This window comes from Tursiops truncatus, chromosome 2 (assembly GCF_011762595.2).
Source record: "Tursiops truncatus isolate mTurTru1 chromosome 2, mTurTru1.mat.Y, whole genome shotgun sequence".
In the NCBI taxonomy this organism is placed as follows: domain Eukaryota; kingdom Metazoa; phylum Chordata; class Mammalia; order Artiodactyla; family Delphinidae; genus Tursiops; species Tursiops truncatus.
In genome coordinates, this window is record NC_047035.1 from 58,403,142 (window position 1) to 58,419,928 (window position 16,787).

The 16,787-nt window shown below is 36.3% G+C and overlaps 1 protein-coding gene across 1 annotated transcript; it reads right to left on the reverse strand.

The window, feature by feature from the left end:
• Nucleotides 1–1,904: 1,904 nt before the first annotated feature.
• On the reverse strand, nt 1,905–12,016 carry LOC101327092 (proteasome activator complex subunit 3). The gene is given in 6 exon segments (XM_033849676.1): nt 1,905–2,137; nt 2,140–2,462; nt 2,464–2,532; nt 2,534–2,694; nt 10,821–10,828; nt 11,983–12,016. Coding segments are annotated over 6 exon segments (828 nt in total).
• Between the last annotated feature and the right edge of the window lie 4,771 nt (nt 12,017–16,787).

The following is a 16,787-nucleotide window of genomic DNA, read 5'->3' on the forward strand; positions in this document are numbered from 1 at the left end:
GATTTTGGTATCAGGGTAATGATGGCCTCATAAAATGAGTTGAAATGTTTCCCTCATATTTTGTGGAAGAAATTGTCTAGATTCAATATTCATTCTTCTTTATAAATTTGGTAGAATTCTTCAGTGAAAACACATGGGCCTAGAGATTTATTGGGGGAGTTTTAATGAGTGAATTCAATTTCCTTAATAGTTATGAAGCTACCAAAATTATTATTTCATATTAGATGAGTTGTGGAAGATTATGCTTTCCAAGGAATTGGTCTACTACACCAAAAGCTAAAGTTATGAGCATCAAGTTGTTTCTAGTGTTCCCTTATTATCCTTTTGACATCTACAAGGTCTTTAGTGATATCCCATTTGGTTCTATTCCTGACACTGGTAATTTGTGTCTTTTCTCTTTGTCAATATTTGAGGTTTATTAATTTTATTGATCATTTCAAAAAGTAGGTTTTTAATTTTCCTTTTTGCTTTTCTGTTTTCTGTTTCATTTATTTCTGCACTTACCTTTTTATTACCATTTTGCTGCTTGTTTTGGTTTATTTTGCTTTATAATTATCTTTTTTTGTTAAGAAAGAAGTAAAAGTACCTGTAATTTTGATAATTTCTTGACATGGTAAAATAATTTTACATTACAATCCAAAGGTGGTAGGGTGAGGAGGAGGGGCAGTGGAACAATCCAACAAACAAAAAAGAAATTGAGAGACACATGGTAGGAGGAGGGAAGGCTTTTAGCTGGAAGGGGTCTGGAGAGTGGGTAGGGGCACAACTAAAATGCAATTGCTTTGTTACTGAATACTCTTCATGGGAAAACAGCATCCTGACTCCTTCTCTACACCATACTGGGAGTAAAAAAAAAGATGCATTCAGGTGGAAATATGATTGGGGGTTGGAAGACAGAGACAAAGAAAGAATAAAAGTCAGAAATAGACACTGAGAGAGTCACCAGCAGATTGACAGCAGATATTGACTCTCCAGTAGTGGTAGAATAAAAAACTGGGGGTGTTATGGGTTAGTACAAAAGCTGTAACAAGTGATATCTCTGGAAGATTTGAGATATAGAGGCAACTTTTCTATGGTTTTGACTTGCCTGACAGATTTCTATATACACAGAATATGTACATGCCCGTGTGGGCATTTACACATATGCACACAAGTGCCTGCTTTCCCTAGAAGTAAAATTCCAAAAAGAAAGCCCACAAGGAGCAGCAACAATGGCAGCAGCTGACCTTCACAGCTGCAGACACCCCCCACTCCAAATTACCAGGGCAGGGGGGAGGAGGTGACAGCTAACAGAGTAGGAAGGCATGTGCGTGCATGACTATGTGTAGGTGTATTATGGATATATGTGCATGTAAAAATCTTACTTATAAAAACATCTGAAGGAGCTAGGGATTTGGCTGAAGGTCCAAGGTGTTTTTTGTCATGCTCAGGTTCAGGTTCAAAGTGGAATGTATGTAGATGGGAAACCCTAAGTCATCATCAGGGCAACTGTGGCAGGCAGGATCCAATGTCCCACAGTGGCAAGAGACACTAATCTTTCCTCAGGAAGAGAAGAGCTGATCCACTTGACTCCAATTTTTAAAAAATACCTAGCATTTTCTTCTAGTTCCCTCAGTTCCTAACCAACTAACCATCAAAAGGAAGAAAACACGAAGCCCAAGATATTAGCTTGTCTCCCCTAAAGGAAGGAAAAGTGGAAGACAGAAAGCATATGTATTCTTGTGCTAACATATTGGGCACACAAACCTGGAGTTCTCCAGAAATTAGGACAGGTTTATTGATTTTATTTTATTATGAGGTATTGGGGAAGGAAATAGAAGGCCTGTAAAAAAGAGGTAAGTCTGTCACAGAACTACATGACAGTTTCATTAAACTCTAACTAAAAACACAGAGAAGTGTGATTACTATTTCCAGCCAGTTTCCCCATCACCATAGTCATGTAACAAACTAAGGTGATGTGGGTCTTGAGCCAGACTCACAGAGTCCCCTGGCCTTGGCCTCTGTACAGTGTCTCTGCATTTGATCTTTTTGATATTTTTCAGGATCATGTCATGCAGAATGACATATTGATTCTTTAGCTCTGATATGATGAGCTAAAAGCTGTTATGTTCTTTCTCATCAATACCTGTCAGGGTGCAAGAAAGTCCTCCACATGGGGATATTTAGCTATTTTGGAAACCGATTTGGCTCTTGTAACATAATATCTAGAAATCTGATCCAGATGAGATGCAGTTCTCAACATTCTTAGCTCTGCAATTGTCTTCTCCTAAATGGACACCCCGAAGTTGTTCCCATCTTCTAACACAGGAATTAGGAGTTGTACCCACATTTTTATGGTGCTTCATTTCAGGATCAGCGGCCAGATCTCATGTTTCACTGTCTCAAAACTCTCCACTAACTCCTGGTTGCTTTTTAGCATCACATTGGGCATCACAAATACCATGGTTCCTTGGAAGGCCTCCACACTCACCCAATCTTCGCTTCTTGGAAGTGGGATCTTCCAGTCCATTGTGGCTATTGGTGAGAAGAATAGTCAGGGACCAGCAGACTCATGTCTGAGTGGATCTGAGTTAGGTTATATATGTTTAGGATTGGTCCTTTCAAAAAACTGTCAAGTTCTAACAACTTCTTTGAGAAAATGTTTTCCACCAAGTCTTCTGCCTCAATTGTGATCTGCTCTCTGAAAGAATCAACCTTTGAATGGTGGGTAGCGTCAGAGGGACTAGAGGAATCTCAGTGCTCCCTGGAGGTGGCTGCGCTCGCTTGGCTCACACACAGCTTGCTGAGTCCCACCCTCAGTTCCTTCCTCCCACTTGCTCTCCTGCTGCCTGCTGCCTGCTCACACTCTATAATTATCTTAATTACTCCCTTTACATGTATCAGTGTTCCAATTTTTACTTCAGCCATCAAATATAAAACTTGAGAAGGAAACTGAATTTGCCCACATATTTGCCATTTCCATGTTCTTTCTTCCTTCCTGATGTTCCAAGTTTCCTTCTTTTAGAGAACTTCCTTTAGCTATTCATTTAGGGCAGGTGTGCTGGCAACAAATTCTCTATTTTCCATCATTTCAGAATGTCATTATACTCCCTGTCACTCCTAACATTTTTAAGCAATTGCTTTTTTTCTTCATTTCCGATGTTCCAAATTTCTGTTGTCATTTCCCCTTTGTATTAGTTTCCTAGGACTGCCATAACAAAGTACCATAAACTTGGTGGTTGGCCTACAAAAACAGAAATTTACTGTTTCACAGTTCTAGTTGCTAGATGTCCAAGATCAAGTTGTTGGTAGGGTTTGTTCCTTCTGAGGTCTGTAAGGAAACATCTGTTCCATGCCTCTCTGGGTCTTCACATTGTCTTCCCTCTATCCTTGTCTTTGTGTCCAAAATTCTTCTTTGTGTAAGGACAGCAGTCACATTGGATTACAGCCCACCCCAATGACCACATTTTCACTTGATTCTCTCTGTAAGAAATCTGGGGGCTTCTATATACCTTTTTTTGGGAGGGGGGGACACATCAACCTATAACATCCTCTTTTTGAAGAAATTCCTTTAAGTAATTTTTTTAGAGCAGTTCTGCTGCAATGAGTTATTTTAGTTTTGCTTCATCTGAGAAAGCTCTTATTTTACATTTATCCTTAAATAATATTTGCCCTGAATACTGAAACTTGGTTTTAAAGCTTTTTTCTTTCAGCACTTAGCACTGTGGTACCCTTACTTTCTGGAGTCCATGGTATCTAGTGAGAAATCTGCAGTCATTGAAATTATTGTTCCCTATAGACAGTGGTTTTTTTTTTTTGTTTTCTGTTTGTTTGTTTTCTCTAAGAATTTTTTAAAGACTTTTTTCTTTATCATTCATTTTCAGTAGTATCTGGTCATGGAGTCCTTTGTATTTACCCTATTTGGGATTCACTAAGCTCTTCAACTGGTAAGTTTATATCTTGGCACCAAGTTTGGGAAGTTTCTGTGATTTTTTTCAAAATTTTTTCCACACCTTGCTCTATCTCCTCTCCTGATACTCCAAAGACACAAATAATATAAATATTTTGTTACATGACATAAGATTCTTGTCATTATTTTTTTTCCCCTCTGTTGTTCAGATTGGATAATGTGTCTTTATCTTCAATTTCACCGACTATTTCCTCTGTTATCTCTATTCTGCCAATTAGTCCCTGTATATAGTGAGGTGTTTTTTTCCCCAAGTAATGTGTACCTTATATTTCCTTGCTGAAACAAATTTTCCTTTTGGTTTCAAATACCTTTTAAATTGTTTTCTGGAGCTTTGTGAAATTAATAGTTTCTTTCAAGTCTTTGCCAAATAATTCAAATATATGTGTCATCTCATCATGGGTGTGTCTTGATTTTTTTTTTTCCATATGAAATGAGATTTTCCTGGTTCTTCAAATTCCAAGGATTTCTGAATTTTACTTTAGACATATTAAATGTTATACAATGAGACTCTGGGTCTTGATTAAATCCTGTGGCGAACGTTGATAGCCTTCCATGGGTTACTGTTTTAAAGTCAATTCTGATTCCAACCCTTTTTGCACTATTCGGAACTGTTCCATGTGTGCACCAGTCAATATCCAGACCTGGGTGATGGTCTCTCTGTTCAATTCTCAAAGTATTTGGTGTACTGAATGGGATCAGATGCACACATGTGGAGTTTGAGGATGAGCCCAGAAAGTCATAAAGAGCTTAGTGTATCTCCTTCCTCAGCACTTTCCTCTCCACAATGTCCCTTGTACTTCCTGGTTTCTTTGGGCTCCTCTCTGGAACTCTATTCAGAAATCTGGTGTTTTATATACTCTGCCTTGCTGGGCACTCCCAAAACTGCTCCTGCATGCAGAGCCAAGCAAAACAAGGACAGAGAAAAAAACCAACCAACCAACCAAACAAAGAAAAAAATGGATTTCCACCCATTCTTTTGGAAATACAGTTCCATAGAAGGAAAAAGAAGGCTCCTCTCCATTAGAATTTTGGCTCCTGCAGGAGCTTATTGCTGCCAGCTGCTGCTGTCACAATGGGATTGCTTAAGGGCTAGAGCGAAGGGGAATGGAAGAAAGAAAACAAAAGATATAAAATTATATACTCTCTCTGAGTGTTATGGGTTCCTTTTCACACTCCTTGAGCCAGACTAGAGGCTTTCTCTTTGAGCTCTCTCTGTTTGTGCCCCAGTGGCATATTCTGGTGCTTAAGTTTCAAACCATGAGATATCAGAAGAGAAAAAAATACTAGATTCACTGCAGCTTTGATGGTATTTTGGATTCTAATCTTCTGTTCTATTCTGCCTGTTCTATTTGCTTATGAGGGTTCTCAGTATTCATTAGGACACACAGGTAGTGTGTATATACATCTTATCCAGAACCTGAACCTCAAATATATATTTTTAGTGTAGTTTTATTTTACTAACACCAAAAAGGGAAATACATGGACAGAATAGTACTGACCAATTTCACTTCTTCAACACTGATATGTAAAATCCTACATAAGATAGCTTCTTGGGTCCATTTCTTTGTAACATTTCAAGAAGCAAAGCAAAGTAAAGCAATTCTGTATGTCATGTGTATATTATATATTAAACATACACAATAAAAGAATAGTAAGAAATATGGAAATGATATTCACCAGTTTCAGGAATTTGATTAACTCTGGGGAATGAGAAAGAGGAAAAGAATAGTATGTGGACTTAGAGTCTATGTCTGCAAGTTTTTTTTCTAAAAGAGAAATAAAATCATCTACAGGTAATATGTGTGTTTAATCATAATAATGAACTGATAGGTATATGTAATATTTGTTTCTGCTGTTTTTTCTATGTTTGAAACATCACAATGAAAAATTAAAATATTAGAAATCTGATAAAAACAATTATTTTAATCAGCACACAAAGTGACACTTATGAGCAGAAGCATTCTGGAAATAATATTCTTATACTGTTAACTGTAGTAACAATAATTCTGCAGGGAGATAATAGCAATATGGACAAAGAGATTAAAATTAAATCCTTGCTAACAGTTTTAAGTCATATTTGTAATATTATGTGATGGTAGAATTTCGTATAAAAGACATCATTTGTAACACAAAAGTGACAACAACATATATCTCCAAATACAAATGATAAACCATTTGGGGCACATATATTTGAGCTGAAACTAGTGGGCTGGTGGATTAGATAAGAGAAGCAGCACAGTGAATTAATACATTTCAAATCTAAGTGTATGTGTACTTATTAAAGGAAAATGTACATTTGCTATTAGCATAGCAACATGTTTGAGTACCTCTAATTGATTTAGGAATTATTATTCTTACAACATTCAAAAAGTCAAGTTATTTGGTAAAGTGGAAGTGATATTGTCATTTGAAAAGTGATAATGTCATCCAAAATTTCAATAATAAACATATATTATAAAAGGAATATAGATTTTACAAAATACACTCCAGCGTGGTATATTTATTTGCCAATTATTTTCATTTGTTTGATTGTGTGCTACTCTAAACTTACACATCTAAAACTGAAAAAGAGATTTAATCATTCCCATTGTCATGACATTTTTCAACCTTGTTTTACTGAAGACAGCACAGTAATTTCTTAAGGCCTGACTTATCTGGTATGCACTGAATCATTTAAATCCTTTTCAATCTTTCCTTTTAAGAAACAAAAAAGTAAGGAAAAAAAGCTATTACTAATTTGGTCCTTTATCTAAACTATGTTATTATTTTGCTAATATTATTTTTCTCCTATCTCACAGCATTCGGGTAGCAGAGTCATCTGAACATAATACACAATATGATGTGTAGAATAAATAAATTAACAAAGAATTATAAATACTTGGAAATTATTATTCTCATATTTTTTAGACTAATTTATATAAATCAGTAATCATATAAAACTAGTTTAGTTTAAAATAATTGAGACTATTTCAAAGTACAGTATATGAGATGTCTCCCTCATTATCCAAAATGGACATTTGTAAAGTGAATCTATGCCCTGGATTTAATTTTTCTTTTTTTAGTTATCAACAATCTAGCTGAGATTAGAAGTTATCAGCATACTGAAAACCATGTAATTGAAGGAATATTATCTCTTGGCTTTACTCTGAGTCTGAGAGAAGAACATAGCTACTAGAATAATGCGATAGTAAAGAGCCTTGATAAGGTCTAGTAACCCAACCATTGAAATGCACCATGGACAGGTATCGGGTGCTTTATTTCCCTCTAGTGGATAAGTAAATGAATAAATACAAGGAAAAAAGTCAGTTGTGCTTTGATGTGCTTGCTTAAAAGCCATTTATTATATTGAGATGTCTCATGTAGAGTACTTAGAGAACTGCACTATAAAATTTGCAAACAGAAAATAAATATGTGCTTATTATCAAATAAGTGTGCTGAATCAGTAAAATGAATCGCTAGAAAATCTGCAATCAGTTATCTTTTTTCTGTACTCTGAAAGTCAGTGCTCTTGAGGCAGAAACAATGGGATAAAGTGATGCTTTTCCTCTTTCAAGTTAATATAGGAAAGTTACAGAACAAACATTAAGAAAAGGAAAATTTAAATGTCATTTTTATTTGCTTTTGAGAGAATTAATTTTTGTAGAAAATTAGTATTTACATCGCTAACAATTATTTTTGATAAGACCAACTCTAAAATCATTTGCATCACCTGAACAAATGGTCCTAACGGTCCTGGGCAGAAAAATCATTAAAAAAGTAACATATATACTTTTTAAAAGACAGATCATATGCTAAACATTTAGATAAAATATTTAATTCTCAGACCAATATCATAAGTGATGTACCATTTTCACTCTCACCATTTTATAGATAGTACCTGAAGGAGACTGGTAAAATGTTGCTTCTAAGGTGACAGGAAATTGTAGAGCAAGGATTTAAACCCAAGTAGGCTGGCTCCAGAATTTATAATCTGTAAAGAAAGCCTCAAGTCATGTTATCTGGTAGAAGAATCTGGTATAATTTTAAATACTTACCATACCAAATGGATACTTGAATAATCTGGATTTAGTTTTAGCATAAAATGCTGACAGAAATTGTTATTGAATTAGGGTTTCATAGTACACTATGAAATAGAGAAGAAAATTGAGAGCTATTCTCAAAGATAAAATTACTTTTAACATTTGAATTAAATATAGAAAATCAAGAGAACTAAATATTCTAATTTTTCAATAGTATAAAATACCTTGTAAAATCAACTGGTGAAAACATATATTGAAATTGTTTTTTAGGATATTTTTCTATAAATGGGTTAAATATGAATCAATTACTTTAATTTTAACAGTCCCATTTGCTACTAAGTCATTAGGGGTTGATAATATCTTCTTCCCTTGAAACTGGGCAGAATTTTCTAACTAGTTCAACCAAGAAAGTACAGCAGAAATGATTCCATGTGATTCTGAAGCAATGTCACAAAAAAGATATATCCTTCTGCCTTCCTGTGATTGTAACCAAGCCACCCGATTTTGCAGAAACCCAAGTAGCCTGCAGAGACACCTTGGAGAACAGTGGAAGTGCCTTGCCTCTGAGCATCGTGCCCATAGCAGGCAGCACATGGTGGCCATGCCAATGATCAATCCTGAAAGTGAGTTCTTTGGTACCCAAGTGAAGCATACAGTTGAACTTTTGAGAGAGATGAGCAGTTTCCACCAGACCCATGTTTAAATTAATGAATAAGTTTTTCAGAACTAACTTACTAAAGTAGTTTATTTTTTTAAGGAAGATTTCTGACTTGTGTAATGAAACTTCCCAAGTGGCCTTGTTAATGTTTCTTTACTAAATGAATGGTTGTCTCTTATTTTTTAATGTAAACATTTTCATTTGAGTTTCTTAAGACGTAGGCCATGTGTGATAGACTTTTATTGTTTTGTTTTTGTCCCCTGGTCCCCCACAAAGGTTTTGGTAAAGATCCAGTGAGATGGTTGAACTCCCATGATGTTTCCTCCATTTCTTAACTTATTAAAATTTGTCTTACATAAAAGTGAAAACTAGGGCTTCCCTGGTGGCACAGTGGTAGAGAATCTGACTGCCAGTGCAGGGGACATGGGCTCGAGCCCTGGTCTGGGGAGATCCCACATGCCGTGGAGCAGTTAAGCCTGTGCACCACAACTACTGAGCCTGAGCTCTAGAGCCCGTGATCCACAACTACTGAAGCCCATGTGCCACAACTACTGAAGCCTGCGTGCCTATAGCCCATGCTCCGCAGCAAGAGAGGCCACCGCAAGGAGAAGCCTGCGCACCGCAATGAAGAATAGCCCCCACTCACTGCAACTAGAGAAAGCCCACCCACAGCAACGAAGACCCAACACAGCCCAAAATAAATAAATTAATTATTTTAAAAAGTGAAAACTAGTCATTTCAGGGAACTGCTTAATATATGATTGGTTGTAGGAATAATCCATTTCTCTTGGGTCATTCTCATTCTCTATCTATTCTAATTTTTCCAGATACACAGAAGCTACAGCTGGTGGCTTGACTGCACACCTTGTAATAGTTTAGTCATATGTGTTCTTGCACTGTGGTAATCTGTTGGAACGTAGAAATAAATATTGGAAACTATTTTCACTCAAACTCTCTGTCTCTGTCTCTCTCAAACTCTCTGTCTCTGTCTCTGTGTCTCTCTGTCTGTCTCTCTCTGTCTTCTCTCTCTCTCTCCAATCAAGACCCTTAGCAAACCCAGAGGTAATCTTAAGGCTTGCTTGTCCACATAAACAGATAAAGCTAGTCTGAAGTAATTAAAGCACTGTTTTAACTTCATCTAGTGCTATTTATCTATTTACTTATATTTTAAGACAAATAATGTGACAGATACCTTGAAAAGTACTTTATATACTTATACTATTTAATGTAAAACATATGCATCAATTCCAAATGTCAGAATAATAAAACCAGTAATTATGAATACACACAAAATCACCAACTTCAAGTAACCCTCCTACCCAACTTCTTAAGATACTCCTGCAATTGAATTTTTGCTTCTGGGACCACATGTTAGAATGTCAAAATATTATAACAAGGGTCCCTCAAGAACTGTGTAGCTCAACTGAACAAGCTTAGGAAATTCATACAGCATTTGTATCAGCATAAAGCATCTGGAACCCTTGCTAATCTGAGTTCTACCAGACTCCACTGAGGGTCACTCATCTCTACTCAGGCTTTTCTTAATAAGATTTAAAATGATAACTTGAGCTGCCAACTATCCAGAAATCATATTACAATTCAAAAATTAAGAATATGTGATTATAATAATAGGAAGCTTCAGAAAACATGCAATTGAATTTAGCACTCAGGTGAAGAATATAAATGATTTTCCTTTATTATCTTAAATGGGTATATTTGGCTCACATTAGATTATTAGTTCTACCTTAATAGATAAAAATTACATTAAATCTGGAACTTATTCATTTATCCAACCAATAGTTGTTAAGAAGCTAATATGTGTCAGGTATTCAGAGAATCTAAAATTGAAATTAGTTTAAAAATGTATAAATAAATACATTAAAACAGAAAAAGATCCCTGCTTTCACATAAGTTACATTCCAGTGGAGGATGAGAATAGTGATAAAATGTAAAGTAAAAACTGTAGAATGTATGTTGGATGGTGTGAAATGACATTTTTGGTTTCTGCATTCTCCCCCTTTGTTTTTTTTTTTGTTGTTGTTGTTCTTCTCTTTCTATGTTTTGAGTTTTCTAGATTTTTTTTTTAAATTTAGAAGTCACTTTGCAGTTATTTTGTGGTGGTCACCATAGTGGTTGTTCAGCATGTATATCTCCATTTTTCCAGCCAGATATTTTTAAATTTAAATATTATAACTTTCAGTTCTAAAATGTGCACTCAGTTCTCTTTTGTTTTTTGTGTTCCTCTACTGAAATTTGTCTTTTCATTCCTTATTGTGTTTTTTTTTTTACCTCATTAAGCGTAAGTTTAGTAGCTGCTTTCTGATAATTTCAACATCAAGTCATCTTGCATTGGCCTCTGTTGATATTATTTTTCCTTCAGAATGGGTCATTTTTTTTTCTTGTATGCCTATTGATTTTATGTTGTAACACTGACATTGTCAATATTATGTAATGGAGAATCAGCATTCTGATATATTCTTGTGAAGATTGTCACATTTTTATTTAAGCAAGCCATTAACCTGGTTATATTCAAACTGTGTTCAAGGCAAAATCTGTTTTACGTTGGTGGTGATGGTGGAGGGGCAACTCATTAATCCTTTTATACTCAGTGTTTTGAGTCTGTCTGCACATGCTTGGCTTGTGGTCAGCCAGAGACAGGTAAAGTTAATATACAGAATTTGGGACTACCATAGTTTAGGGTTTTTGTTTGTTGTTTGTTTTTGATCAGTAACCCCTCTCACTCTGCATGGGCCAAGGAGTCCCCAAAATTTTCTCTCACTCTTTTCAGGCCAGAAAGATGATGGACTTTTTCTCTCTTGGGTCATTAGCCACCATTAGTCACTCACCAAACCTTTCCCCCAAGATTCAACTGCCATCCAAAATGTGTCTACTTTGTTTTGTTCTCCAAATCCCTCTGGTAGTTTTTGTTTGTGTGTGTCCAGGGTTTATATTTATGAGAAAATAATTTTGTTAAAATTTTACAAAGCCATCCTAGCAGCAGAAACAGTACTTGACATTTGGCAGACTTTTTCTTTTAAGAAAGACTAAAATGAAAAGCCCTGGAATAATCCTGATCATTTCCATGTTACTGTAGTATCACTGAACCTCTGACAGTACATGGAAAATTATTTTGTGCCCAAGGAGAAAAAACATCTCTCGACCAGACATAATTCTACAACTTGTTCTTTTGAAGTTTTAATGAGGAAATTATCTTGCACTTATAAGAGAAAGTGGCTTTCCGATCCAGGTATACATAGAGACCTGCTTTGGGGCTTTTAGTTAATCCTGGAGAGTAAATCAATGTGAATACAGTCTTGATCTCATTATGTAGAAAGGAGTCAGATAATTGATTTAACTTTTTTCTTTGCCTACTTTGACAATCATAGCCATTTCAATGATTACTAACTATGCTAATAAAAAAATACTATAAAAATCACTCCTCAATTTCTTCCCCCCAAAGGAAAATATGCATTGCATGTTCTAAGACAAATTATTCCCTATTTCAACAAAACTCAGTAAACATTATTACAACAGTGTCATTTCAACTGTGAATTCTTAGTCCTGCTTCCCTGGTAGCTATTGTATCTGCTCAGTAAGAATTCTGTTATGAAACACAACTGTTGCATACTGTGCAAGATGGAAATATGCAAAGGGTAAATGAAAATTACTGTCCTGTTTAATGCATTTTTAATACTCTGTTACTAATTCCAGTGCTCTAACTAGAAAAGCCAATTGCAACAAATCCTTAAGAACTACAATCTGTGGTGCAGTTAGTAGGGAGGAAAAGCTGACTAGTGAAAAACTCTGATGAAAAGAAATAATCGATTTATACCTGAAACCATCAGACAGGTTTCATAATTGAGCTGCCACTGTAATTTGTTTTGCAACACCAGATAACTAATGCATATAGCATCTCCCGCATACAGATGCAACAGACACAAATAACCTTAAGAACATAGAAGATAATTATGTGGAAAAATTAACATAATTAAGAAGTGATGAATTTTGAGTGTTTATTGCCTTTGTTCATTGTATAATGTATTTAATTGCAGGTTTATATAAGTTTTTTTGTAAATAATGACTGTATTTAAGAAGCAACTCATAAAATTTCTTTGATTTAACAATTGGCTCTTGCAAGGTGGTATGAGCTGGCTCCAGCAAATCACTCCAGCCCTCTCAAACCACGCCATTCCCTACTCAGCAGTGCTTCCTCCCTTTCTGGCTGGCCATCTCGGTAGTTCCTTGTGAAGGTGACATTGTGTTTTCATGAACCTTCTGCATCAGAATCACTTGGTGAGCATAGCCACATTCAACAAATACTGGTTGAACAGACTGGTTTTGATATTTGACAGAATAGTTTCCTAATTCCAGATCTACATGTTTTGGGAATATGCTCAATGACTTCATCTGAAAATGAGGGACACTGTGACGATTCTATGAAATAATGCCTGTAAGGGGGTGGGCACAAGAGAAGTGCTTAATAAACAAGTTTTCTGTGCCCCTTCACTCCTTGCTGGGACAAACTCTCTGATCATGGTACCCTTTTACTGGCCATGGCAGTGCCTCATCCAGGCATTCCTGCTTCAGAATCTTCCCTCCTACCTTCTGGAGTCCAAATGCCAATGCCTGTCATTCCTTGTTAGGACATAGAAATTATCTTAGCCAGCCTCCACTTAACCATCTCTTTGCCAGCACTCGGAAGAGTACTGATGCCTATGGACCTGGCCTATTCCTATTTAGTGCTGTCGCTGGACTCACATTTATCTCCTCACTGGGTTGTGGGCACACCAAGAGTTAATCAGGTGTGTCACCAAAATGTTCATGCCACTTTTAATTGTAGCTGTGTGATTCATTAAAAATTAGGTTAACTGATAGTTCAAGAGGAGAAAAAAGGCGAAATGCTTTGGAAACACTTGAGTTTTAAAAATGGAATTAGGTATGGATGAGAAAACAGTGAAGAACTGAGGAAAACATAAAAATCTCTAAAGATCCTGCTCTTGGATTTGTTCAAAAACCTGTCACTTCACTTTAAAGAAACTGAAATTAGTAGTGGTAGAAAGTGCATTATGGTGAAAAGGCCTAGTTCCTACAACCAACAACCAACAAATAGACGAGTATATGTTTATGTTTTAAGTTTAAATAAATTATTAAATTGTGCTTGTATACTTCATTTTTTATAATTCTCTTCTTTAACTGATTTTTTTTTTTTCGCGGTACGCGAGCCTCTCACTGCTGTGGTCTCTCCCGTTGCGGAACACAGGCTCCGGACACGCAGGCTCAGGGGCCATGGCTCACGGGCCCAGCCGCTCCGCGGCATGTGGGATCCTCCCAAACCGGGGCACGAACCCGTGTCCCCTGCATCGGCAGGTGGACCCCCAACCACTGCGCCACCAGGGAGGCCCCTAACTGATTTTTTCCATTAACCAACCCACTACATATTCCAGTTGCATAGTTAAGAGGGTAGATATGTACCAGAGCAGACAATTAACAAACAATAATAACAATAAATGAATAAATAAATAAATAATATTTAAAAATTCACTTGCCTAGTTGCAGTAGCCACATATTAATTGCTTAATATTCACATGTGGCCACTGGTGGAAATGTTTTCGACAGTGCAGATTTCAGTCCTAAGAGAGGCCTATAGGTATAACTTGTGAGTTTTTCCTTATTGAACTTGGGAAAAACGCGTGTTCACTAAAGGCATATGAACTAACTTATTTTTACTGTGGCAAAACACATATTCACCATTAGAGTGAAAATTCACCATTTTAACCAATTTAAAAATGCCATTCAGTGGCATTTGGTACATTCTTTCTTTTTTTTTTTTAATGCTAGAAAAGTAACCAAAATCTTTCATGATAGAGAATTATAAGAATAAATTTTTAAACATCTGTTCCCTGCTTCCCTCTTTAGATGCTGGGTATTCAGTAACTGTTCGTGCAGCTAACTCTTAATCAAAAAAGTAATGAAAAATATATACCAACAAAAAAATTCCTTCAAACATACTTTGCTCTATCAGCAAATTGCTCAGGTCAGAAAAATATTTTTACTTCAGAGGGTAAAATGCAATGTATAATATCATTTTTGATTCTACTTGATATTTGGGGTTTTTTAGACATGTCAATTTTAGTTTCAGCATTGTTGGCTGACATCCTCACTACCTGCTGCTGGTTCTGTTCTTGAATTGGTATCTCTGGGAGTTGTCTGTGTGTTCCCTATGGATGGAAAATATGCCCATGCTTTGCAAAAAAATCAATTACCTCTTTTTTTTGTATTCTCTCATTTATGTCGGCAGCTAGAATCTTATTTAAAAGTTTACAGTAAAATAGCTTAAAACTATCTTAACAAATAGTTATTGAGAACTTCTAAAATATATTTTATGGTTTGGGGAATGTAATCATTTTGCTTTGAACTGACACTAGACTGAGACTATTTTAAAATTCATATAGCACTATTTGTTTTATTTATAATCCATTGTCTTGACAAAATAGATATCCTACAAATTGGAGTGAAGCCTGAAGGTATAGTAAACCATAAAAGATATTCCAGAATAGAAGTGTCAACTGCACTAATCAACAAGATAAATGAGCAAGCCTACAGGGGATGATTAAAATAAATTGTATTGAAATCCACTTGGGAAAAAGAGACTACACTTGTGTTCTATCTCCTCAGTTTTTGTAAGCTATGGGGAAGCCAAATCTTGAGAGCATTTTCCAGAAATTACATTTTAGAGACAAAGATGTTTTACTTATTGGATGATAAAACATTCCATAGAGCAGTGAATGATTGATGGAAAATGTAATCAACAAATGCTATTGAAGAAGCAAAGAATACTGATCTTTTAAAAGGGGTTTTCTCCATCTATCCTCTCAGCAAAAGAGAATAACACTTGGGATTGAAAATTCAGCCATATTGCCAACTAAGAGTGGCAAAGTCATAAAGTGTGTATAAGTGCCTTAGTTTTCACTATTTATTTTCAAATCAAATAATTTCTATGGGAAGTAATATTTTTATTACTTAAAATTCTTTCCTTAAAAGGCTAGTTCTTGTGCATATGAAGTCTTTCATTGTATCAAGACTATGTTTTAACCACCTGTTTTACAATACAATTGTATCCACTCATTCTGTTTATACTTATGGAAACACTAGGATAATGAAAGTTATTAAACTGACAAATACCAGTTATCAGAGTGAATATTAAGACTATCAAAGAAACACATTTTTATTATCGGTGCTGAACCAATGAAGAATAAATTTTGAAGAGCTACTTTTAAAAAATTCCCTAGAAATGTGAACCTGTGGGACCTAACTGCCCAGAGTGCAGGAGGTTTTCCTTTTGCTTTTACCAGGCAAAACCAAGTTTCATCATAAGGCACAGGTTCAGCTTTCCCTTTAGTTTATCTTACCATTAGATAGTCTTAGCGACTATACTGCTAGAGGGTTATAAGTAAATTGAACAAAAAAGTGTAGAAAATGTCACACTTTTCATATCTCTTTAGTCATTCCCCCTTTTTACCCAGTTTTAACTGAGCAGTTTTATCCTACTTTTCAAGACAAAACTTATGATGAATACGTAGGCTGAGCAATAACATAACTGACATTTTATTTACCTCATTGCTTATAAGAATTTTTCCTACATTAAAAAATATTCTGGGAGGGGGAAAATGGCAGAAGGGTAAGACGTGGAGATCACCTTCCTCCACACAGATACACCAGAAATACATCTACACATGGAGCAACTCCTACAGAACACCCACTGAACGCTGGCATAAGACCTCAGACCTCCCAAAAGGCAAGAAACTCCCCCACGTAGCTGGGTAGGGAAAAAGAAAAAAGAATAAAAAGAGACAAAAGAATAGGGATGGGAGCTGCACCAGTGGGAGGGAGCTGTGAAGGAGGAAAGGTTTCCACACACTAGGAAGCCCCTTCGCGGGCGGACACTGCGGGTGGTGGAGGGGGAATCTTCGAAGCCTCGGAGGAGAGCGCAACAACAGGGGTGTGGAGGGCAAAGCGGAGAGATTTCCGCACAGAGGATCGGTGCCGACCGGTACTCACCAGGCCGAGAGGCTTCTCTGCTCACCCGCCGGGGCGGGCGGCGCTGGGAGCTGAGGCTCGGGCTTCGGTCAGAGCGCAGGGGGAGGACTGGGGTTGGCGGTGT